Below are 25,490 nucleotides of genomic sequence, written 5' to 3' on the forward strand. Positions count from 1 at the left end.
TTATTTCCATAAGTCATCTATACGTCTTTACTAGGTAAAGCCCCGCCTTATCTCAGCTCACAGGTCACCATAGCAACACCCAACCATAGCATGTTCCCCAGCAGGTATATTTCACTGGTCATCCCCAAATCCAACACTTCCTTTGGCCGCCTTTCCTTCCAGTTCTCTGCTGCCAATGACTGGAACGAATTGCAAAAATTACTGAAGCTGGATTCTTATATCTCCCTCTCTAACTTTAAGCATCAGCTGTCAGAGCAGCTTACTGTACCTGTACACATCCCATCTGTAAATAGCTCACCCAACTACCTCATTCCCAAATTGTTATTTATCCTCTTGCTCTTTTGCACCCCAGTATGTATCCCCACCTCCACATCATCATCTGCACATCTATCACTCCAGTGTTAATGCTAAATTGTCATTATTTTTGCCTCTACAGCATATTTATTGCCTTACCTCACTATTCTTCTACATTTGCACACACTGTACATTGATTTTTATATTGTGTTATTGACTGTACATTTGTTTATGTGTAACTCTGTGTTGTTGTTTTTGTCGCACTGCTTTGCTTTATCTTGGCCAGGTCGCAGTTGTAAATGAGAACTTGTTCTCAACTGGCCTACCCTGTTAAATAAAGGTGGAAGAAAAAAAATTATGACCCTTTGCTATGAGACTCGAAATTGAGCTCAGGTGCATCCTGTTTCCATTGATCATCCTTGAGATGTTTCTACAACTTGATTGTGGTAAATTCAATTGATTGGACATGATTTGGAGAGACAGACACCTGTCTATATAAGGTTCCACAGTTGACAGTGCATATCAGAGCAAAAACCAAGCCATGTGGTTGAAGGAATTGTCCGTAGAGCTCAGAGACAGGATTGTGATGAGACACAGATCTGGGGAAGGGTGCCAAAAGAATTCTGCAGCATTGAAGGTCCCCAATAACACAGTGGCTTCCATAATTATTAAATGGAAGAAGTTTGGAACCACCAAGACTCTTCCTAGAGTTGGCCGCCCAGTCAAACTGAGCAATCGGGGGAGAAGGGCCTTGGTCAGGGAGGTGACCAAGGACCCGATGGTCACTCTGACAGAGCTCCAGAGTTCCTCTGTGGAGATTGGAGAACCTTCCAGAAGGTTAACCACCTCTGCAGCACTCCACAAAACAGGCCTTTATGGTAGAGTGACCAGATGGAAGCCACTCCTCAGTAAAAGGCACATGACAGACCACTTGGAGTTTGCCAAAAGGCACCTAAAGACTCTCAGACCATGAGAAACAAGATTCTCTGGTCTGATGAAACCAAGATTGAACTCTTTGGCCTGAATGCCAAGTGTCACGTCTTGAGGAAACCTGGTACCATCCCTACGGTGAAGCATGGTGGTGGCAGCATCATGCTCTGGGGAGGTTTTTCAGAGGCAGGGACTGGGAGACTAGTCAGGATCGAGGGAAAGATGAAAGGAGCCAAGTACAGAAAGATCCTTGATGAAAACCTGCTCCAGAGCGCTCAGGACCTCAGACTGGGGACAAGGTTCACCTTCCAACAGAACAACGACACGAAGCACACAGCCAATACAACACAGGAGTGGCTTCGGGACAAGTCTCTGAATGTCCTTGAGTGACCTAGACAGAGCCCGGACTTGAACCCGATCGATCATCTCTGAGACCTGAAAATAGCTGTGCAGCGACACTCCCCATCCAACCTGACAGATATCGAAGAGGATCTGCAGCGAAGAATGGGAGAAACTCCTCAAATACAGCTGTCCAACGCTTGTAGCGTCATACCCAAGAAGACTCAAGGCTGTAATCGCTGCCAAAGGTGCTTCATCAAAGTACTGAGTAAAAAGTCTGAATACCTATGTAAATTATATATATATGTAAATTATATATATATATATATATATATATATATATATATATATATATATTTTTTTTTTTATACATTTGCAAACATTTCTAAAACCCAGTTTTTGCTTTGTCAAAATGGGGTATTGTGTGTAGATTTATGAGGGGGAGGGGGGGGGGGGGGGGGGGAATCAATTTTAGAATAAGGCTGTAACGTAGCAAAATGTGGGAAAAGTCAAGGGGTCTGAATACTTTCCAAATGCACCGTACATATGAATCGTAGCAAAGTTGCTTCCTGTTTAGTCACATCTATGGTCCTGTTTGCATGGGTCAAACAAAAATATTGTCATGATTGGTTGACAAATAGTGACTCCCACAATGCAGGCGATGGCGGCAAGTTGCAGCTGGTGAGGAGCAACTGCAGAAAATCGAAGTCGACTGCAGTTGAAACTTTATGACCTTTGATCACATGGTTGTTGTAAAGTTCAAGCAGTCGACCTTTGATCACATGGTTGTTTTAAAGTTCAAGCAGTCGACCTTTGATCACATGGTTGTTTTAAAGTTCAAGCAGTCGACCTTTGATCACATGGTTGTTTTAAAGTTCAAGCAGTCGACCTTTGATCACATGGTTGTTGTAAAGTTCAAGCAGTCGACCTTTGATCACATGGTTGTTGTAAAGTTCAAGCAGTCGACCTTTGATCACATGGTTGTTTTAAAGTTCAAGCAGTCGACCTTTGATCACATGGTTGTTTTAAAGTTCAAGCAGTCGACCTTTGATCACATGGTTGTTTTAAAGTTCAAGCAGTCGACCTTTGATCACATGGTTGTTTTAAAGTTCAAGCAGTCGACCTTTGATCACATGGTTGTTTTAAAGTTCAAGCAGTCGACCTTTGATCACATGGTTGATGTAAAGTTCAAGCAGTCGACCTTTGATCACATGGTTGTTTTAAAGTTCAAGCAGTCGACCTTTGATCACATGGTTGTTTTAAAGTTCAAGCAGTCGACCTTTGATCACATGGTTGTTGTAAAGTTCAAGCAGTCGACCTTTGATCACATGGTTGTTGTAAAGTTCAAGCAGTCGACCTTTGATCACATGGTTGTTTTAAAGTTCAAGCAGTCGACCTTTGATCACATGGTTGTTTTAAAGTTCAAGCAGTCGACCTTTGATCACATGGTTGTTTTAAAGTTCAAGCAGTCGACCTTTGATCACATGGTTGTTTTAAAGTTCAAGCAGTCGACCTTTGATCACATGGTTGTTTTAAAGTTCAAGCAGTCGACCTTTGATCACATGGTTGATGTAAAGTTCATGCAAGTCGGACAATTTTTGTCTCTATAATGCAACACACTTTGAAAGGTGCTGATGATGGTCACCGACTTGACAAATGTGATCCGCTCGAAGGCGCCCAGATAGTGCGTCGGTGGCCGTGGTCATGCGGTGGGTTCAGTACACCAAGCGCAACCGTAGCTGATATTTCACCCATTAGATTCATCACTCTACATTAATATGGCAGTCTATTTAGTCCACCAGGCTCTACACACACTTTCTCTAATGGCTGCCGCACACAAACTATGCACTGGTGTTCTTGCTGACATGCTATTGCTATGACATGCGTTACTCGCCATGCATGTCTGTTTTCTGCTTTCCCACCCGTGTCCACCTGCTTGGTTCTGTTCCCTTCCTGCAGGGGGAATGGTACAGAATACCTTTCTCTCTGCCTGTAATTATTATTATCTTAACATTATGCATGCTCTGGTAGTGAGCTACCCCGAAGGAGCAGAGCCTCTAATGCCAAGACTAACGTATTGCTTGTATTGAAATCTTTTAGAATAAATGGTAAAACAAACACTTGGTGTTTCCTGTCTGAAATGCAGTTATGTGTTTCCTGTCTGTTTGATGAGAGATGGGTCTCTTTACATGTACTCTAGTGCTGGCTTAGAAATCACTGTCACCCTTGTCACAAGCACTTAGAAACACCACAGAAGCAGCACGCACATCAATGATTAGGCTCTTTTTCAAGGAAGTATAAAACCAGCGTTGGTCGCAGCCATAAGAGTAGAGTGTACAAAGGAAAAAAACAGTAAACCCAACCCAATATTTACATTACACCACACAAAGCTTTAAAATGTGTATGTGGTGGGTGATGGGTTCAGTTCAGTACATGCACACCCTCATGCCAATGTGAAACACTGTAAATACACTAAATCCCAAATACTTGGTAAGTTCTGATGAGTAATGTAGTAATGCAATGTATAAGTCCATTGGAAGAGGACTGGCCACCCCTCAGAGCCTGGTTCCTCTCTAGGTTTCTTCTAGGTTCCTGCCTTTTTAGGGAGTTTTTCCCTAGCCACCGTGCTTCTACATCTGCATTGCTTGCTGTTTGGGGTTTTAGGCTGGGTTTCTGTACATCTGCTGATGTAAAAAGGGCATTATAAATACATTTGATTGATTGATTCATGTGAGTGACTATATAGACAAGTATTTAGTTCTATGAAATGCATAACCAAATTAGGAAACCTCATTAGAAAAGCTATTGTGGCAGACTCACTTCGGACCAGTTTAATCTGTCTGAGTGTAGCGTTCTGTCCATACCGCCAGGACTTGACTTCCATAGAAAAGGCTGCAGACAAGTTACATTCTAGTTGTAGGAAAGTCTGTTCAACACTGAAACACTGATACTATGTCAGTAGTTGAGTCCGTTGCTGAAGAATCCCTACATCCAATGATTTGTCTGTAGTTGGTCGGTAATACTGGCTTAGGTAGAATAAACATCACGGACTGCGTAAGGACATTCTCACAAGAACTACTTCGTCAGCATCACTGTACATTGCCTAACCTCATCCCCTGGCTAAATTCAGAGAGAGCCGGCTGGTGGATGATATCATACATTGCCTGTTCTTCCATTATACACTAACAGTGAAGCTGTAGTCTCTCTCCATGGCAAGGGGATACTGCCTTTGCAGCATTGGTTAGGGGAGTAAAGGGGTTACAGTTTTGGGGTTTGGTAACAGAACAGGGGTTAAGGGTTAAACAGAATGATAGCGTTCAAATGATTTGGTTAGAGACACACAGTAGAATAAGGTTATGGGTATGGGGTTAAGATCATAGGGTTCAGAGTATTGCTCAGATTATGGTTCAGATTACGGTTCAGATTATGGCTATGGTTCAGAGTATGGTTCAGTGTATGGTTCAGATTATGGTTCAGTGTCTGGTTCAGTGTATTGTTCAGATTATGGTTCAGATAACGGTTCAGATTATGGTTAAGTGTATGGTTCAGTGTATGGTTCAGATTACGGTTCAGTGTATGGTTCACAGTATGGTTCAGAGTACGGTTCAGAGTATGGTTCAGTGTATAGTTCAGATTACGGTTCAGAGTACGGTTCAGTGTACAGTTCAGATTACGGCTCAGAGTAGAGTTGCAAAATTCAAGTAACTTTCCCAAAATTCCCTGGTTTTCCAGAAATCCTGGTTGGAAGATTCCTGGAATTACGAGGGAATAAACCGGAAATAGGGGAATCCTCCAACCAGAATTCCTGGAAAACCAGGGAATTTTAGAAAAGTTCCCAGAATTTTGCAACCCTAGTTCAGTGTAAACTGACAGGTAGGACAGAGGGGTTCATATGGCACTTACAGAAGGAGACAGTACAGCAAATGTTGCTCTGTGTCCACCTTCCTCTGAATGGCACATAACTAGGACCAGGAGTATTTCCAGACCACATGACCTGAACAGGAAAGCCTCTTCCTGGTTCAGTCACAAGTTTAGGAACACTCCTGACCCTATACTAGGGCTGCAGAATTAATAGAATTCACATCAAATCACAATATTGACATTTGCAAAAGCCATATCGCAAGAGATCCATATCACATGCAATATTTTGAAACGGCACTAAGCTGTGTGTATTGTCCGTTTTTATAGTTGCCTCTGTTTGTCATCTCTCTCCCTCTACTATTGCGACTGCTTCCAACTATACATTTGCATGCTGTTCTGTTAGGTCAAATGCAGTCAACAGTTCCAAACAAGGCCAACGCTACTTTCCACTTTGTTTCTTAATATAAGTCATTCTATTTCAACGATTCCAACAGTTCAGCCAAAGGTTTTGTATCTATATCGCAAGTCAAAACACAATCACAATATTTGGTCCAAAAATCACAATTCGAGTTTTTGCCCATATCGTGCAGCCCTACCCTACACACAACCAATCACAGCTCTTTAAGTGTTGCTGGACAGACTGTGGCTTACGTCGCCGTTCATCTCGCTCAACACTTCATGAGTCGTGTCATTGGGCATGTCATAGGTCATTGTGTCATTGGGCATGGTGTATGCCGTGTCATTGGCCACATCATATGACGTGTCATTGGCTGTCTCCGTGTGGGGGGTGGGGTCGGGTGCCAGAGGGTCCAGACCAGCCTTCTCTATTGGCCTGACGGCGTCCCTGTCAGGAGCGTAGCAGACTAAACAGAGCAGGGCGGAGCAGTCCCACAGGCCTTGGGTCATATTGGAGGAGAAGAGCTTCCTACAGGGGTGGCAGAACTGATAGAACACCAGCATGAAGAAGATGGCCATAGCGTAGGCCACCAGCAGCTGCAGCACTAACAACGGAGCACAGATGAACCTATAGAAGTCTGTCTTGTAGATGTACCACAGCAGAAGCAGAGAGGCGTTCTCCACGAACCTCAGCATGTAGTACACGGCCATGCGGTACCAGTTCTGGGACTTGTTGATCAGGTCTGGGTCGTTGAGCTTCAGCTGCACCGCCGACCAGCAGAACATGTTGATACCTGCGTAGAGGAACGTGAGGAGACAGAGGACGATGGTGGTGCCCACCCGGGTTAGCGTCTTCTCGATGTTCTCCGGGAAGGGCGAGTGGCTCTGCCAAAACAGCACCCACGGGTAGAGGAAGAAGAGGAAGAAGTTGAGCAGAACCACAGGGAGGATCCAGAGCTGCAGTACGGAGCTGAAGAGGACCAGGACGGTGACGCGCGTGGCGATCTCGAAGCTGCGCCACAGGAATATGCAGAGGTAGGCGGCGGGACGCACGTCCACCTCATAGTCGTCATACTTGATCTTGATGGCCAGAATGTTGCAGCGCAGGGCACCATATACGATGGACAGCAGGGAGATCACCATGAGGGTGCCTTGGAGTGAGAGAGACAGAGAGAGACGGAGAGAGACGGAGAGACAGAGAGAGAGAGAGAGAGAGAGAGAGAGAGAGAAACAGAGAGAGAGAGAGAGAGAGAGAGAGAGCGCATTCAGAATATTCCATTCCATTCAATATTGTTTTGTCATTTGTGGCTGAGCTCTTAATTAATATGACTGTTCATTCATTCACTAACTGTACATAGTGTAAACAGCCTGTAAAGCCACCAAAACTCACACAGTTTGTTAACTAGCATAAACAGTCTAGGACCATGATTTCCCATGAAGTAATGAAGTTGTTGTTTATATGGATGAACACAGTACACCCCAGCACTAACCCAACGAACACAAGCGCCTCTCCAAACTCACTGTGACTCAGCATGCCCCCAGCATCATCACATACAGCATTTGCATAACATTGTGAAATAGGCTGAGAGACATTCAAATGTGTACACACATTACATTACAACCTTCTCAGACTAAAACACACCCTGTGTTGAATAACCGTGTTCAACACAAAGCCCTCCTGCCAAACAGGCTTCCTAATAGTGATACCTCCCTGACCTTCTGCTGACTCAGGTGCTTGACCCGTCTCACAAAACACTTTCTCCTGCAGGTTCACAGGGCATTTCAGTGTTTACATGAGTCACTGTGTCTTTGACTGAGCTTTCGGTCCTGACAGTGTCGAGTTACTTTTCAGCTGACACATTAACGGCCTCTATATTTTTTTATTTAACCTTCTTTTAACTAGGCAAGTCAGTTAAGAACAAATTCTTATTTATAATGATGGCCAGTGGGTTAACGGCCTTGTCCAGGGGCAGAACGTCAGATTTTTACCTTGTCAGCTCAGGGATTCGATCTAGCAACCTTTCAGTTACTGGCCCAATGCTCTACCCACTGGGCTACCTGCCACCCCAATGGCAGGGTGGCAGGTAGCCGAGCAGTGAAGAGTATTGGGCCAGTAAACAAAAGGTCGCTGGTTTGAATCTCTGAGCTGACAAGGTGGAAAACTGTGCTGTTCTTCCTGTGAGCAAGGCAGTTAACACCCAACAACAACTGCTCCCGGATGTTGATTAAGGCAGCCCCCTGCACCTCTCTGATTCAGAGGGGCCAGTGGGTTAACGGAAGACACATTTCAGTTGTTTTAGCATGTTGTAGTGTACCACGGCCATTACACTGTACTACTTCATCTGACAGTTTGACTTGATTTTCTTTCTTAGTTTAGGTGACAACTCCGTTTTCCTCTGGTAGGCTCTAGGCCACACATAGTCATTTTCCTCTGGTAGGCTCTAAGCCACACATAGTCATTTTCCTCTGGTAGGCTCTAGGCCACACATAGTCATTTTCCTCTGGTAGGCTCTAAGCCACACATAGTCATTTTCCTCTGGTAGGCTCTAAGCCACACATAGTCATTTTCCTCTGGTAGGCTCTAAGCCACACATAGTCATTTTCCTCTGGTAGGCTCTAAGCCACACATAGTCATTTTCCTCTGGTAGGCTCTAGGCCACACATAGTCATTTTCCTCTGGTAGGCTCTAAGCCACACATAGTCATTTTCCTCTGGTAGGCTCTAGGCCACACATAGTCATTTTCCTCTGGTAGGCTCTAGGCCACACATAGTCATTTTCCTCTGGTAGGCTCTAGGCCACACATAGTCATTTTCCTCTGGTAGGCTCTAGGCCACACATAGTCATTTTCCTCTGGTAGGCTCTAGGCCACACATAGTCATTTTCCTCTGGTATGCTCTAGGCCACACATAGTCATTTTCCTCTGGTAGGCTCTAGGCCACACATAGTCATTTTCCTCTGGTAGGCTCTAGGCCACACATAGTCATTTTCCTCTGGTAGGCTCTAAGCCACACATAGTCATTTTCCTCTGGTAGGCTCTAAGCCACACATAGTCATTTTCCTCTGGTAGGCTCTAGGCCACACATAGTCATTTTCCTCTGGTAGGCTCTAGGCCACACATAGTCATTTTCCTCTGGTAGGCTCTAGGCCACACATAGTCATTTTCCTCTGGTAGGCTCTAGGCCACACATAGTCATTTTCCTCTGGTAGGCTCTAGGCCACACATAGTCATTTTCCTCTGGTAGGCTCTAAGCCACACATAGTCATTTTCCTCTGGTAGACTCTAGGCCACACATAGTCATTTTCGTCTGGTAGGCTCTAGGCCACACATAGTCATTTTCCTCTGGTAGGCTCTAGGCCACACATAGTCATTTTCCTCTGGTAGGCTCTAAGCCACACATAGTCATTTTCCTCTGGTAGGCTCTAGGCCACACATAGTCATTTTCCTCTGGTAGGCTCTAGGCCACACATAGTCATTTTCCTCTGGTAGGCTCTAGGCCACACATAGTCATTTTCCTCTGGTAGGCTCTAGGCCACACATAGTCATTTTCCTCTGGTAGGCTCTAGGCCACACATAGTCATTTTCCTCTGGTAGGCTCTAAGCCACACATAGTCATTTTCCTCTGGTAGGCTCTAGGCCACACATAGTCATTTTCCTCTGGTAGGCTCTAAGCCACACATAGTCATTTTCCTCTGGTAGGCTCTAGGCCACACATAGTCATTTTCCTCATACCTCTGGGGTGTCACCTTTAGACCAAAGTTTTGCTTTTGTTTACCTGTGGCCCTTACAGTGCTTAAATACGCATGTACCTTTTGTACATACTGAGAAACATATTGTTTCCCTTAATTTTGTTGTGTTCCCATAACCACATCAACAGGTAGTCATTTCAGTAGCGAGCAGCACCTTGTATGGTGTGAACTCTGTGGAAGATTGAACACTACTCCTGTATGACATAATCACATATGGGAGAATCTCGTACCAATGTCTCTGGTTGTCATCAACTGAAAGTTATAGCATGTTGATCAGAGTTCTGTTTTCTTTCCCATAAACCATCTGATATTGGGTTGTACTAAGTAGTTATTGTTTGTTAATTTTGTAAAACATTGTATTTCTCTCTAAAACCCTGGGCCTTCTGAGTGGTGCAGTGGTCTAAGGCACTGCATCGCAGTGCTAGCTGCATTACTACAGATCCTGGTTTGATACCGGGCTGTGTCGCAGCCGGCTGTGACCGGGAGACCCATGAGGCGACGCACAATTGGCCCAGCGTCATCTGTGTTAGGGGAGGGTTTGGCCGGCTGGGATGTCTGTGTCCCACTGTGCTCTAGCGACTCCTGTGGTGGGATGGGCGCATTCACGCTAACACGGTTGCCAGTTGTACAGTGTTTCCTCTGACACAATGGTGTGGGGTTGTGTTTCAGAGAAAGCACGGCTCTTGACCTTCGTCTCTCCCGAGTCCATACGGGAGTTTCAGTGATGGGACAAGACAGACTGTAACAGCCAATTGGGGTGAAGAAAAATGTTGTTGTTTTTTTTGCCCCTGATCGCTATAGATTGAGCAAGGAACACCTAGCTTCAACACAAATTCCTCTACCAGTTTCTTGTCCGCTTTTACTGCTTCCTGATTGGGTATGGCATATGCCTCTGACAAACCTACTGTAGTAAAGTAATCTGAAACTACCATAATGGGCTTGTTACCTCATCCAGTCTGTAAATGAACCCATTAAGTCTATAGATATCCTCTGGAAAGAGCAACCTGTGACAGAACTTGTCCCGGGCGCTCTGGGGGCTGGACCATGTCATTTGTATGCAGCTCCCCACTGCCCTTACACCACGGCTTTATGGCTCTCTGCCAGCCTGGACAATAACATCTTGCTCTGATTTTACTGGTGAGCGTATTAACTCCTAAATGGCCTGCTGTTCTATCATTGCGGATAAAGGTAAGTATCTCATGTACAGTACGAGCTCATCTGGTACAACCCCTCTCCAGACGGTGTCATCTGTCTCATAGTTTTAACTCTAAAGGCATAACACTCCATTCTTCACATGTAATGCCCCCCACACTTGTTTGAAACGCTTGAACGTTGGCTCAGATTCCAGCTCTGCTCTACCACCTGTTTTCCATGTCTTTAACTGGGAGACCACCGAGTCTCTATCCTGTGCTTCCAACAGGAAAGCTGCATTTGTGGGAGCTGTCTGGCTGGCTCTCAGAGAGTCTACACTCTCTGTCTGTGTCGGCATGACACACCATCTGCATTACTGTGCAGTGGCCTGTGGACAATATCATAGTCATACGGCTCCAGTTTCTCTAGGCACCTAGCTAACTGTACCTCAGGTACTCAGCCACCTCAGTGAGCTGTGATCAGTTCTCAGTAGACATTTCCTTCCCAGCAGAAAGTGTTTGAAATGTTTAAGAAACACTACCACAGCAAGAAGCTCCTTCTTGGTAGTTGAGTACATCCTCTCCTGTTGACAGTGGCCGACTGGCATATTCTACTACTCTCTCCCTACCCTCATGTTTCTGGGAGAGGACTGCCCCTATGCCTGTGTCACATGTGTCAGTATCCATTATGAAATCTAGATTTAGGTCAGAGAAAGCACATATGGGGGATGTGGTAAGCTTGGACTTTAGTTCAATAAAGGCCACTTCACACGCTGAGTGCCACTGAAATGTTTTCCCCTTATCTGTAAATCTGTACAAGGGCTCCGCCGTAGCTGCAAAATCTGGTCTGAACCTCCTGTAGTATGACGCCAGGCCTAAAAAGCTTCTAGCCTCTGTCAGTGACTCAGGGCTAGGCCATGACCTGACTGTCTCTGTCAGTGACTTGGGGCTAGGCCATGACCTGACTGTCTCTGTCAGTGACTCGGGGCTAGGCCATGACCTGACTGTCTCTGTCAGTGACTCGGGGCTAGGCCATGACCTGACTGTCTCTGTCAGTGACTCGGGGCTAGGCCATGACCTGACTGTCTCTGTCAGGGACTTGGGGCTAGGCCATGACCTGACTGTCTCTGTCAGTGACTCGGGGCTAGGCCATGACCTGACTGTCTCTGTCAGTGACTTGGGGCTATGCCATGACCTGACTGTCTCTGTCAGTGACTTGGGGCTATGCCATGACCTGACTGTCTCTGTCAGTGACTTGGGGCTAGGCCATGACCTGACTGTCTCTGTCTGTGACTCGGGGCTAGGCCATGACCTGACTGTCTCTCTCAGGCGAGATGATGTGTAAGCTCACCTGTCACCTGAACAAATGGCACTTAGATGGTTTCACCTTATATCCTGACTGTTCCAATCTACTGAAAATCTCATATAAGCACTTCACAAGCTCTTGGAATGTACAACCAAACACTATGTACACCAGAGATATTGTCCACTATGAGTCAGCCAACACCAGGTCCATGAGACGTTGGAAGCTGCTTGGAGAATTTGTCAACCAAAACCCCATGACCTGGAATTCGAAAAGCCCTCTCTTTGTCACAAAAGCAGTTTTGCTACGACCCTCAGGGTGCATCTCGAAGGGTGCATCTCGACTTCCCAGTACCCACTGGCTAAGTCTAAAGTGGAAAACTACTGAGCACCGGCAAGAGCGTTCAAGGCCTCATCTATCATAGGAAGTGGATATGCATATTTTACAGTGTTCTCGTTGAACCTTCTGTAATTCACACGGAACCTGATTTTGATAGGCCTGGTGTCCCATGTGTTAATATTATGCTGGACTAGTTTTGTGCCGCCCAATTTAAAATCACCAGTGCTACACTCTCGCACATACACTACATGAACAAAGGTATGTGGACACCTGCTCGTCGAACATCTCATTCCAAAATCATGGACATTAATATTGAGTTGCCCCGCTTTTACGCGCTTCAGCACTTGGTGGTCCCGTTCTGTGAGATTGTGTGGCCTACCACTTTGCTGCTGAGCCGTTGTTGCTCCTAGACACTTCCACTTCATAATAATAGCAATTACAGTTAACTGGGGCAGCTTCAGCAGGGCAGAAATTTGATGAACTGACTTGTGGGAAAGGTGGCATCCTATGACGGTGTCACCTTTTCCTTTACAGCTTTCAGCTGCGTGAGTACGGCGGCAGTTTAGAATCCTGTAGGCTAGCAACGATAGTGTCTTCATTACCCTTCTCCCAGATAGAGAAACCCCAGTTCAGTGCCCTCCCGCAGTAACTGTGAATCAGGGGTGACATTCATCACACGCACTGGCATTTTCCCCTTCACTGAGCTGCCAACTTGTATCAGTGACTTCAGCACACGGCTCAAGAAGATCCTCAATTTTGTCATTGTTTACTGTACCCTCAACTTATATGTAACTTCTGGAGGGTATAATCGTGTCAGTCATCACTTTATAAACTCTCCATGCCTCTCTCCTGAAAATCAGTGTACTCTGCTTCCCCAAAACACTGCATGTTTTCTTTTGTAAATCAAGTACAGCCCCGTATTTTACCAGGAAGTCTTTCGCTATCAGTGCACACTGGTCTGTGTCACTAACAACGACAAAGTCCCCGGTCAGTTTCAGACCGTCAATGTTCATGACTGTGGACCAGCTCCCCAGTACTGAGAGAAACTGTCCATTTGCTACTTCAACTGTGCAGTGGTATGGTTGCAATCTACCACTCTTACCTCCAGTAGCATTTCTCCATACCTGTTCATGTACCATGGAAACCTGGGCGCACGAGTCCACCATGACCTCACACTAGAAGTCAGCCATTTTGCACTCAAGGTAAACCCCACTCCCCACAACACTTGCTGTGGACTGGTCAGCTGTGAGTGTAGTTTAAGCCGATGCTGTGCTGTCCTTTTCCACTTCAGGACAATCTTTTTTCATCCAGCAGGCCTCTGCCATAGATCGTCCTCTGTCGCTCCCGGGGAACCTAGATCTCCCATTGCTGCTGTAGAAGACCATGGAAACGATATCTGCTCTAATACGCCTCAGCATCTGATGTGGCTCCTTCTCAGCTAGATGTTGTACCTCGGACCACACTGTGCAAAGCTCTCACACAATGACTCAAACATCTCTTTTGGAACTCTGACGTTGTCTCCAACTGGAGGCAGAGTGACCTTGCTTGTGCCACATATGTTCACTTTGTATTGTGCAGTGTCTTGGTTTTCCAGCAATTCTAGCTGTCTTATCTGATCAAGCTCTGTAGCAATGCTAATTCCCTTTCCAATATTTCTGGTCCTGCCTTGCACAGGTGAACACGAAGATCACTGCAACCACTGTGTAATAAAATGGTCTCGTGCAAGCGAATCACGTGCACACACTCTAATCTGGGTAAACCCTTGAAGCTAGCCTGCTTAAATCATGGCCAAATTTACCAATGCACTCACCCACGTTAAGTTTCCTGTCCTGAAAAAAAGGTACGATTCCAGTCAGTATGCTCAAAATGCAAAGTTCCCTCAGTGAAAGCATTGGGAAAGTTCAAACGATCTAACTCAAACGGTTCAATCCAAGCAGTCCATTCTTTCCACTCAAAAGATTCTGGCATGAACGCCAGCCAGTCAATCCGCCTGTCCATTGCACCTGGCTGATCTACCACCATCTGTCGATTGTTGTTCCCGGGTTGTTTGACTTCTCCCTCCATTTTCCCACGCAGATAGCAAGCTAATGTTAGCCAAACGAGTGAGTTGCTGTTAGCTAATTGATTTGTTAATCCCAAAATCCGCTGCCACCAATTTGTAACGACTCTGTAAGGCCACCGAAACGTACAGGTAGGTTATTAACTAGCATAAACAGTCTAGGACACATATGTCAGAGTCAAGGCCCGCGGGCCACATCCGGCCCGCAAGAAGGTTTTTTACGGCCCCTGGGATGATCTTGATTTATTATTAGAACCGGCCCGCAGCAAGCCGGCAGCCCGCAGATCTTTTACACGCACCAATACTACATTTCCCACAATGCAAAGGTGACGCACCGAGCAGTAGGCTGCTTCATTTCAATATTTATTGGCACAGCAGTCGTCAGCATCACAGTAAAATTAACTTTCAGATACCCATCAAAAATGGCAAAACGGAAGGTGGATACTGAGAACCGGGGGTTTCAAACAAGGTGGGAGTCGGAGTATATGTTCACGAAGGTAGCTGGAAAACCTGTGTGTCTTCTGTGTGGAGAAAGTGTGGCGGTACTGAAAGAGTATAATCTGAGACGACATTATGAAACGAAACACGCGGACAAAAACAAGAATATGGACATGGAACAAAGGCTACAAAAGGCAGAGGAATTAAAACGAGGCCTCAAATCTCGACAGGCTCTGTTCAAAAAAGCCAAATCACAAGGCCAGGCTGCTGTCAAGGCCAGTTTTATTTTGGCAGAAGAGATCGCTAAATCAGCCCGGCCATTTACGGAGGGGGATTTCATCAAAAACTGCATGATTAAAGTTTGTGACGAAGTTTGCCCAGAAAAAAGGCAACTCTTTTTAAATGTGAGTCTGAGCAGAAACACCATTGCCGAGAGAGTAGACCAGTTGTCCATCAATCTAAAAGAGCAGCTTGTGAAAAAGGGAAAAGATTTTATTGCATATTCCTTGGCTGTGGATGAGAGCACCGACATTTCTGACATTGCCCAGTTGTCAATTTTCATCCGCGGAGTGGACTCCAACCTAAGCGTGACAGAGGAGTTTTTGGCTTTACGTCCTATGCATGGCACAACTACGGGGCATGATTTGTATGAAGAGGTGTCAAGATGTGTAAATGAGATGGAGCTGCCTTGGGAAAAACTCGTGGGTTTGACAACCGACGGAGCACCTGCGATGTGTGGACACAGGAGCGGACTGGTGGCGAAGATACGGGAAAAGATGCAAGAGGAAAACGCGACAGGTGAGCTGACAGCTTATCATTGTATCATACACCAGGAAGCGTTGTGCGGTAAAGCCTTGAAAATGGAGCATGTAATGAGCATCATCACGCGCACAGTTAACTTTATCAGAGCCAAAGGTTTGAATCACCGCCAGTTCAAGGCATTTCTGACGGAGTTAGAAACGGAGCATGGTGATTTGCCTTATCACACAGAGGTGCGATGGCTAAGCCAGGGAAAGGTGCTTCAAAGATGTTTCGAGCTTCGTGAGGAGATTTGTCTGTTCTTGGACAGCAAAGGGAAAGACACAACACAACTCCGAGACGAAATGTTTCTGTGTGAAATGGCTTTTCTGTGTGACATTACGAGTCATCTGAATGCAATAAACTTGCAGCTGCAGGGTCGGGATCGTGTCATCTCTGATATGTACAGTACAGTGAAGGCATTTAAAACCAAACTGACTCTGTGGGAGACGCAGATGCGGAAAGAAAATTTGAGCCACTTTCCCAGCTGCCAGACCATGAAAGAGAAGCTCTCTACCAGTGCGTTCCCGAGCACACAGTTGGCTGATAAAATAGGTATGCTTGCCGCTGACTTTCGACGCCGATTTGCTGACTTTGAAGCACAAAAAAGCAGGTTGGAACTGCTCGGTAACCCATTTGCTGTTGACGTGGAAAGCTCACCACCAAACCTCCAAATGGAGTTGATTGACCTCCAATGCAATGATGCACTGAGGGCAAAATATGCGGCAGTGGGTGCTGCGGAGTTCGCCCGTTTCCTCCCCGGCACAATGCCCCAGCTGCGCATCCAGGCTGCTCAAACGTTGTCTATGTTTGGCAGCACATACCTGTGTGAACAACTGTTTTCTTTGATGAACCTGAACAAAACATCACACAGAAGTCGACTTACTGCTGAACACCTCCACTCAATTCTGAGGATTTCTTCAGCTCAGAGCCTTACCCCGAACATTGATGAACTTGTGGAAAAGATGGGACACCACCAAGTATCACCCTCAACCTCAAACAAGTGAACATTACTGTGCAATCACATATTTAGAGTTTTTACTCAGTTCAAGTTTAAAAGTTAAAATTTAATATTTGTTTTCACTGCATGTTACTTCTCCTTAAACAAAGTGTTGTTTTTGATTACTAGATTTTTGCACTTTATTTTTTTGTATTTCAATCCAATTATATTTTAAAAATATTTCAGTTGAGTGGATGATAGAAAATTGCTATTATTGTTTTTTCTTTGAAGTAAATTTAGCCCACTTTTGCTAAAATAGAAAATATAGTCTACTGATGGTGCCTTGAATACCGGTTTCTTTCATTTAATGTTCATGTTATGGGGATATTTATATAAAGGAAATTTGTCTTTTGTGTCTGTTGAAAATTAAAGATTACTGACAGAGCCATAAGAAAATATTGCTTTATTTATCTGATCATATTGTAATATATTTGTTAGGTTTTCAGTAGGTTCAATTAGGTTCACTAGACTATATGCGTCATTTAAAAATTTTTCAATGAACATTCGAACAGTCCGGCCCTCGTCTTGTAGCTGATTTTTTTATTTGGCCCTCCGTCCATTTGACTTTGACACCCCTGGTCTAGGACGATGACTTTCCATGAAATAATCAAGTTGTAATTTATTTGGATGAACACAGTGCACCCCAACACTAACCTGACGCACACAAGCGCCTCTCCAAACCCACTGCGACTCAGCACCCCCCCCCCCCCCCCCAGCATCATCACATACAGCAACTCATTTGCATAACATTGTGTGATAGGCTGAGAGAAATTTGAATGTGTACACACATTACAATAGAAACAAGATCCACTGGATCAATTTACAGATTAGCATTTGCAATATCAAGTGCCATAGTTCACGTTGTCAACACATGACACTTTTGTTTTGACAGCATAGAACTGTCAGATTCTGCCTGTCCACCGAAACAGCTTGAAGCTTTTCCTCTGGTCACACTCAGTCTCACACAGCAAAGCACTTCTTCAGTCTGGAATGACATTCTCAATAACAGAAAATAAAACAGGGAAGTATTAGCAGACTGTGTGACATAACTCAAATGTGTCTGTGATACTAGTTGCTATATTATGCATAATCATGATTCAGATGGTGGATGAAAACAGTTATTTCAAACAGTGAGTTTGAAAACTGTGATCTAAATAAAATACCTTGATAGCAGAGTGCTAGAGAGTGTTGCGTAATACCACTTTGAGTCATGAAAACACCATCCGCTTATTTCCAACGTGGCACTTAGCTAATCAGCCCACGCCATAGTGAAACTGCTCTGAGGGGGGTGGACCGGCCTGGAGGGATTTGGGGGAAGGACTGTGTCTCTGTAGTGAGCCTCTATAGGGGGTAACAAGCAGATATAACTCAACTATGTTCATGTGCAGGCTCAAAGAGGTTCCTATTAACTGAGAAAGCTGGGGGCCTCTGTCCCTCAACGCATGGAACTCAAGATGACTCAAGTGTGATCAAACAGAGAGAAAACATACACGCACGCACACACACACACACGCACATGCATAGAAACACAGACATATACAGACACTGAAAATTGAAACAACTAAAAGTCACACTTCTCCACCTCACACACACACAAACACACACAGTCACACGCACACACCACTCACCTCTGCCGATGGACACCCCCTGCTGCAGGACACAGATGTAGAGCTGCAGGGTGAGCTGGGGGGCGGAGCCCAGGAAGGCCTGGATGACAGAGGTGCGGGCGAAGGCGGCACGGTGGGTGAACAGCTTGCCCTCTGCCTGCCCCACCTGTCTCTCCACCTCCTCAGACTGGCCCCCCCTGGGCATCTGGCGCTTCCGCGTGATGCTGACATACGGCTCCTCTACCCGGCCCACGCTGCCGTAGATACAGAACGCCTCCAGACACCTACAGCAGCAGAGGAACACACACACATAAAACATGGTGTACCCAAGGCCTCCACACACCTACAGCAGCACAAAAATACTAAAATAACGAGAGGGAAGATGTGGAAGACATTATGAACAATGCTGTGGATACCAAACCCATGGGAGTGTCTCAAACTCTTAACAGTGTGCAAGAACTTTTCTGTATTTTTCATATCTTATCCTTATAGTTAACAAACAGATTACCGACCATTTCGAATCACACCGTACCTTCTCCGCTATGCAATCTGGTTTCAGAGCTGGTCATGGGTGCACTTCAGACACGCTCAAGGTCCTAAACGATATCATAACCACCATCGAGAAGAGACATTACTGTGCAGCCATATTCATCGACCTGGCCAAGGCTTTCAACTCTGTCAATCACCACATTCTTATTGGCACACTCAACAGCCTTGGTTTCTCAAATGACTGCCTCGCCTGGTTCACCAACTACTTCTCAGACGGAGTTCAGTTGTCCTGACCTCTGGCATTCTCTATGGGGGTGCCACAGGGTTCAATTCTCGGGCCGACTCTCTTCTCTGTATACACCAATGATGTCGCTCTCTCTGCTGGTGATTCTTTGATCCACCTCTACGCAGATGACACCATTCTGTATACCTCTGGCCCTTCTTTGGACACTGTGTTAACTAACCTCCAGATGATCTTCAATGCCATACAACTCTCCTTCCGTGGCCTCCAACTGCTCTTAAATGCAAGTAAAACTAAATGCATGCTCTTCAACCGATCGCTGCGCGCACCTGCCCGCCCGTCCAGCATCACTACTCTGGATGGTTCTGACTTAGAATATGTGGACAACTACAAATACCTAGGTGTCTGGTTAGACTGTAAACTCTCCTTCCAGATTCACATTAAACATCTCCAATCCAAAATTAAATTTAGAATTGGCTTCCTATTTCGCAACAAAGCCTCCTTCACTCATGCTGCCAAACATACCCTAGTAAAACTGACCATTCTACCGATCCTCGACTTCGGCAATGTCATTTACAAAATAGCCTCCAACACTCTACTCAGCAAATTGGATGCAGTCTATCACAGTGCCATCCGTTTTGTCACCAAAGCCCCATATACTACCCACCACTGCGACCTGTACTCTCTCGTTGGCTGGCCCTCGCTTCATACTCGTCGCCAAACCCACTGGCTCCAGGTCATCTACAAGTCTCTGCTAGGTAAAGCCCCGCCTTATCTCAGCTCACTGGTCACCATAGCAGCACCCACCCGTAGCACACGCTCCAGCAGGTATATCTCACTGGTCACCCCCAAAGCCAATTCTTCCTTTTGGTCGCCTCTCCTTCCAGTTCCCTGCTGCCAATGACTGGAACGAACTGCAAAAATCACTAAAGCTGGAGACTCTTGCCTCCCTCACTAGCTTTAAGCACCAGCTGTCAGAGCAGCTCACAGATCTCTGCACCAATTCATACATAGCTCATCTGTAAATAGCCAATCCAATCTACCTCATCCCCATACTGTATTTATTTATTTATCTATTTATTTATCTTGCTCCTTTGCACCCCAGTATCTCTTGTACATTCATCTTCTGCACATTATACCATTCCAGTGTTTAATTCCTATATTGTAATTACTTCACCACCATGGCCTATTTATTGCCTTACACATCTTATCCTACCTCATTTGCACATGCTGTGTATATATCTTTCTACTGTATTATTGATTGTATGTTTGTTTATTCCATGTGTAACTCTGTGTTGTTGTTTGTGTCGAAATGCTTTGCTTTATCTTGGCCAGGTTGCAGTTGCAAATGAGAACTTGTTCTCAACTGTCCTACCTGGTTAAATGAAGGTGAAATCAATAAAAATAAATACAAATCCTGCAATCGCTGGAAAATACAGCCTCTAGAATCCATTGATGATAACATACAACAATAGAAACAAAAACATACATCAATGAACTGCCATAGATACCGAGCTCCCTTACCAACAGCATCATCACACATATGGTACTACTAAAATAACGCACATCTCTATCATCACTATCAACATAAACAACACCTGCAACACTATCAACATAAACACCACCTTCAACACTATCAACATAAACGCCACCTGCATCACTATCAACATAAACATTACCTGCAACACTATCAACACAAACACTACCTTCAACACTATCAACACAAACACCACCTTCAACACTATCAACATAAACACCACCTCATCACTATCAACATAAACACCACCTGCATCACTATCAACATAAACACCACCTGCTACACTATCAACATAAACACCACCTGCAACACTATCAACATAAACACCACCTTCAACACTTTCAACATCAACACCACCTGCATCACTATCAGCATAAACACCACCTGCATCACTATCAACATAAAAACCACCTGCTACACTATCAACATAAACACCATCTGAATCACTATCAACATAAACACCACCTGCAACACTATCAACATAAACACCACCTTCAACACTATCAACATCAACACCACCTGCATCACTATCAGCATAAACACCACCTGCATCACTATCAACATAAACACCACCTGCAACACTATCAACATAAACACCACCTGCATCACTATCAACATAAACATTACCTGCATCACTATCATCATAAACACCACCTGCTACACTATCAACGTTAACACCACCTGCAACACTATCAACATAAACACCACCTGCATCACTATCAACATAAACACCACCTGCATCACTATCAACATAAACACCACCTGCTACACTATCAACATAAACACCACCTGCAACACTATCAACATAAACACCACCTGTATCACTATCAACATAAACATTACCTGCATCACTATCATTATAAACAACACCTGCATCACTATCATCATAAACACCACCTGCTACACTATCAACATAAACACCACCTGCTACACTATCAACATAAACCCCACCTGCAACACTATCAACAAACATACCACCTGCAACACTATCAACATAAACACCACCTAGATCACTATCAACATAAACACCACCTGCAACACTATCAACATAAACACCATCTGAATCACTATCAACATAAACACTACCTGCAACACTATCAACATAAACACCACCTAGATCACTATCAACATAAACACCACCTGCAACACTATCAACATAAACCCCACCTGCAACACTATCAACATAAACACCACCTTCAACACTATCAACATAAACACAACCTTCAACACTATCAACATAAACACAACCTTCAACACTATCAACACAAACACCACCTTCAACACTATCAACATAAACACCACCTGCATCACTATCAGCATAAACACCCCCTGCATCACTATCAACATAAACACCACCTGCAACACTATCAACATAAACACCACCTGCATCACTATCAACATAAACATTACCTGCATCACTATCATCATAAACACCACCTGCTACACTATCAACGTTAACACCACCTGCAACACTATCAACATAAACACCACCTGCATCACTATCAACATAAACACCACCTGCTACACTATCAACATACATACCACCTGCTACACTATCAACATAAACACCACCTGCAACACTATCAACATAAAACCACCTGCATCACTATCAACAAAAACATTACCTGCATCACTATCATTATAAACAACACCTGCATCACTATCATCATAAACACAACCTGCATCACTATCATCATAAACACCACCTGCTACACTATCAACATAAACACCACCTGCTACACTATCAACATAAACCTCACCTGCAACACTATCAACATACATACCACCGGCAACACTATCAACATAAACACCACCTAGATCACTATCAACATAAACACCACCTGCAACACTATCAACATAAACACCATCTGAATCACTATCAACATAAACACTACCTGCAACACTATCAACATAAACACCACCTAGATCACTATCAACATAAACACCACCTGCAACACTATCAACATAAACCCCACCTGCAACACTATCAACATAAACACCACCTTCAACACTATCAACATAAACACCACCTTCAACACTATCAACATAAACACAACCTTCAACACTATCAACACAAACACCACCTTCAACACTATCAACATAAACACCACCTGCATCACTATCAACATAAACATTACCTGCATCACTATCATCACAAACACCACCTGCTACACTATCAACGTTAACACCACCTGCAACACTATCAACATAAACACCACCTGCATCACTATCAACATAAACACCACCTGCTACACTATCAACATAAACACCACCTGCAACACTATCAACATAAACACCAACTTCAACACTATCAACATAAACACCACCTACATCACTATCAACATAAACATTACCTGCAACACTATCAACATAAACACCACCTTCAACACTATCAACATAAACCCCACCTGCATCACTATCAACATAAACCTTACCTGCATCACTATCAACATAAACACCACCTGCAACACTATAAACACAAACACCACCTTCAACACTATCAACATAAACACCACCTGCATCACTATCAGCATAAACACCACCTGCATCACTATCAACATAAACACCACCTGCTACACTATCAACATACATACCACCTGCAACACCATCTAGATCACTATCAACATAAACACCACCTGCAACACTATCAACATAAACACCATCTGAATCACTATCAACATAAACACTACCTGCAACACTATCAACATAAACACCACCTAGATCACTATCAACATAAACACCACCTGCAACACTATCAACATAAACCCCACCTGCAACACTATCAACATAAACACCACCTGCAACACTATCAACGTAAACACCACCTGCATCACTATCATTATAAACACCACCTGCATCACTATCATCATAAACACAATCTGCATCACTATCAACATAAATACCACCTGCAACACTATCAACATACATACCACCTGCAACACTATCAACATAAACACCACCTAGATCACTATCAACATAAACACCACCTGCAACACTATCAACATAAACACTATCTGAATCACTATCAACATAAACACTACCTGCAACACTATCAACATAAACACCACCTAGATCACTATCAACATAAACACCACCTGCAACACTATGAACATAAACCCCACCTGCATCACTATCAACATAAACACCACCTGCAACACTATAAACACAAACACCACCTTCAACACTATCAACATAAACACCACCTGCATCACTATCAGCATAAACACCACCTGCATCACTATCAACATAAACACCACCTGCTACACTATCAACATAAACACCACCTTCAACACTATCAACGTAAACACAACCTGCAACACTATCAACATAAACACCACTTGCATCACTATCAACATAAACACCACCTGCTACACTATCAACATAAACACCACCTTCAACACTATCAACATAAACACCACCTGCAAGACTATCAACATAAACACCACCTGCTACACTATCAACATAAACACCACCTGCAACACTATCAACATAAACCCCACCTGCAACACTATCAACATAAACACCACCTGCAACACTATCAACGTAAACACCACCTGCAACACTATCAACGTAAACACCACCTTCAACACTATCAACGTAAACACCACCTGCAACACTATCAACATAAACACCACCTGCATCACTATCAACATAAACACCACCTGCTACACTATCAACATAAACACCACCTTCAACACTATCAACATAAACACCACCTGCAAGACTATCAACATAAACACCACCTGCTACACTATCAACATAAACACCACCTGCAACACTATCAACATAAACCCCACCTGCAACACTATCAACATAAACACCACCTGCAACACTATCAACATAAACACCACCTGCAACACTATCAACATAAACACCACCTTCAACACTATCAACGTAAACACCACCTGCAACACTATCAACATAAACATTACCTGCAACACTATAAACACAAACACCACCTTCAACACTATCAACATAAACACCACCTGCATCACTATCAACATAAACGCCACCTTCAACACTATCAACATAAACACCACCTGCATCACTATCAACATAAACACCACCTGCATCACTATCAACATAAACACCACCTGCATCACTATCAACATAAACACCACCTGCTACACTATCAACATAAACACCACCTGCAACACTATCAACACAAACACCACCTTCAACACTATCAACATAAACACCACCTGCATCACTATCATTATAAACACCACCTGCATCACTATCATCATAAACACAACCTGCATCACTATCAACATAAACACCACCTGCAACACTATCAACATACATACCACCTGCAACACTATCAACATAAACACCACCTAGATCACTATCAACATAAACACCACCTGCAACACTATCAACATAAACCCCACCTGCAACACTATCAACATAAACACCACCTTCAACACTATCAACGTAAACACCACCTGCAACACTATCAACATAAACACCACTTGCATCACTATCAACATAAACCCCACCTACAACACTATCAACATAAACACCACCTGCAACACTATCAACATAAACACCACCTTCAACACTATCAACATAAACACCACCTGCAACACTATCAACATAAACACCACCTTCAACACTATCAACATAAACACCACCTGCAACACTATCAACATAAACACCACCTTCAACACTATCAACATAAACACCACCTTCAACACTATCAACATAAACACCACCTTCAACACTATCAACACAAACACCACCTTCAACACTATCAACATAAACACCACCTGCAACACTATCAACATAAACACCACCTGCATCACTATCAACATAAACATTACCTGCATCACTATCATCATAAACACCACCTGCTACACTATTAACGTTAACACCACCTGCAACACTATCAACATAAACACCACCTGCATCACTATCAACATAAACACCACCTGCTACACTATCAACATAAACACCACCTGCAACACTATCAACATAAACA

General features: G+C 44.1%; 1 protein-coding gene across 1 annotated transcript in view; it reads right to left on the reverse strand.

Annotated features, from left to right (window-relative positions):
• LOC139404026 (X-linked Kx blood group (McLeod syndrome)) overlaps nucleotides 1–25,490 on the reverse strand; it is a 36,331-nt gene that overhangs the window by 876 nt on the left and 9,965 nt on the right. Inside the window, exons 2-3 of the mRNA XM_071147179.1 lie at nucleotides 18,264–18,526; nucleotides 5,202–6,971 (exon numbers count right to left, since the gene is read on the reverse strand). Of these exons, the coding sequence (XP_071003280.1) occupies nucleotides 6,046–6,971; nucleotides 18,264–18,526 (1,189 nt within the window). The 3' untranslated portion in view covers nucleotides 5,202–6,045. The remainder of the gene's footprint in view (nucleotides 1–5,201; nucleotides 6,972–18,263; nucleotides 18,527–25,490) is intronic.

Source organism: Oncorhynchus clarkii, chromosome 3 (assembly GCF_045791955.1).
Source record: "Oncorhynchus clarkii lewisi isolate Uvic-CL-2024 chromosome 3, UVic_Ocla_1.0, whole genome shotgun sequence".
Lineage (NCBI taxonomy): Eukaryota > Metazoa > Chordata > Actinopteri > Salmoniformes > Salmonidae > Oncorhynchus > Oncorhynchus clarkii.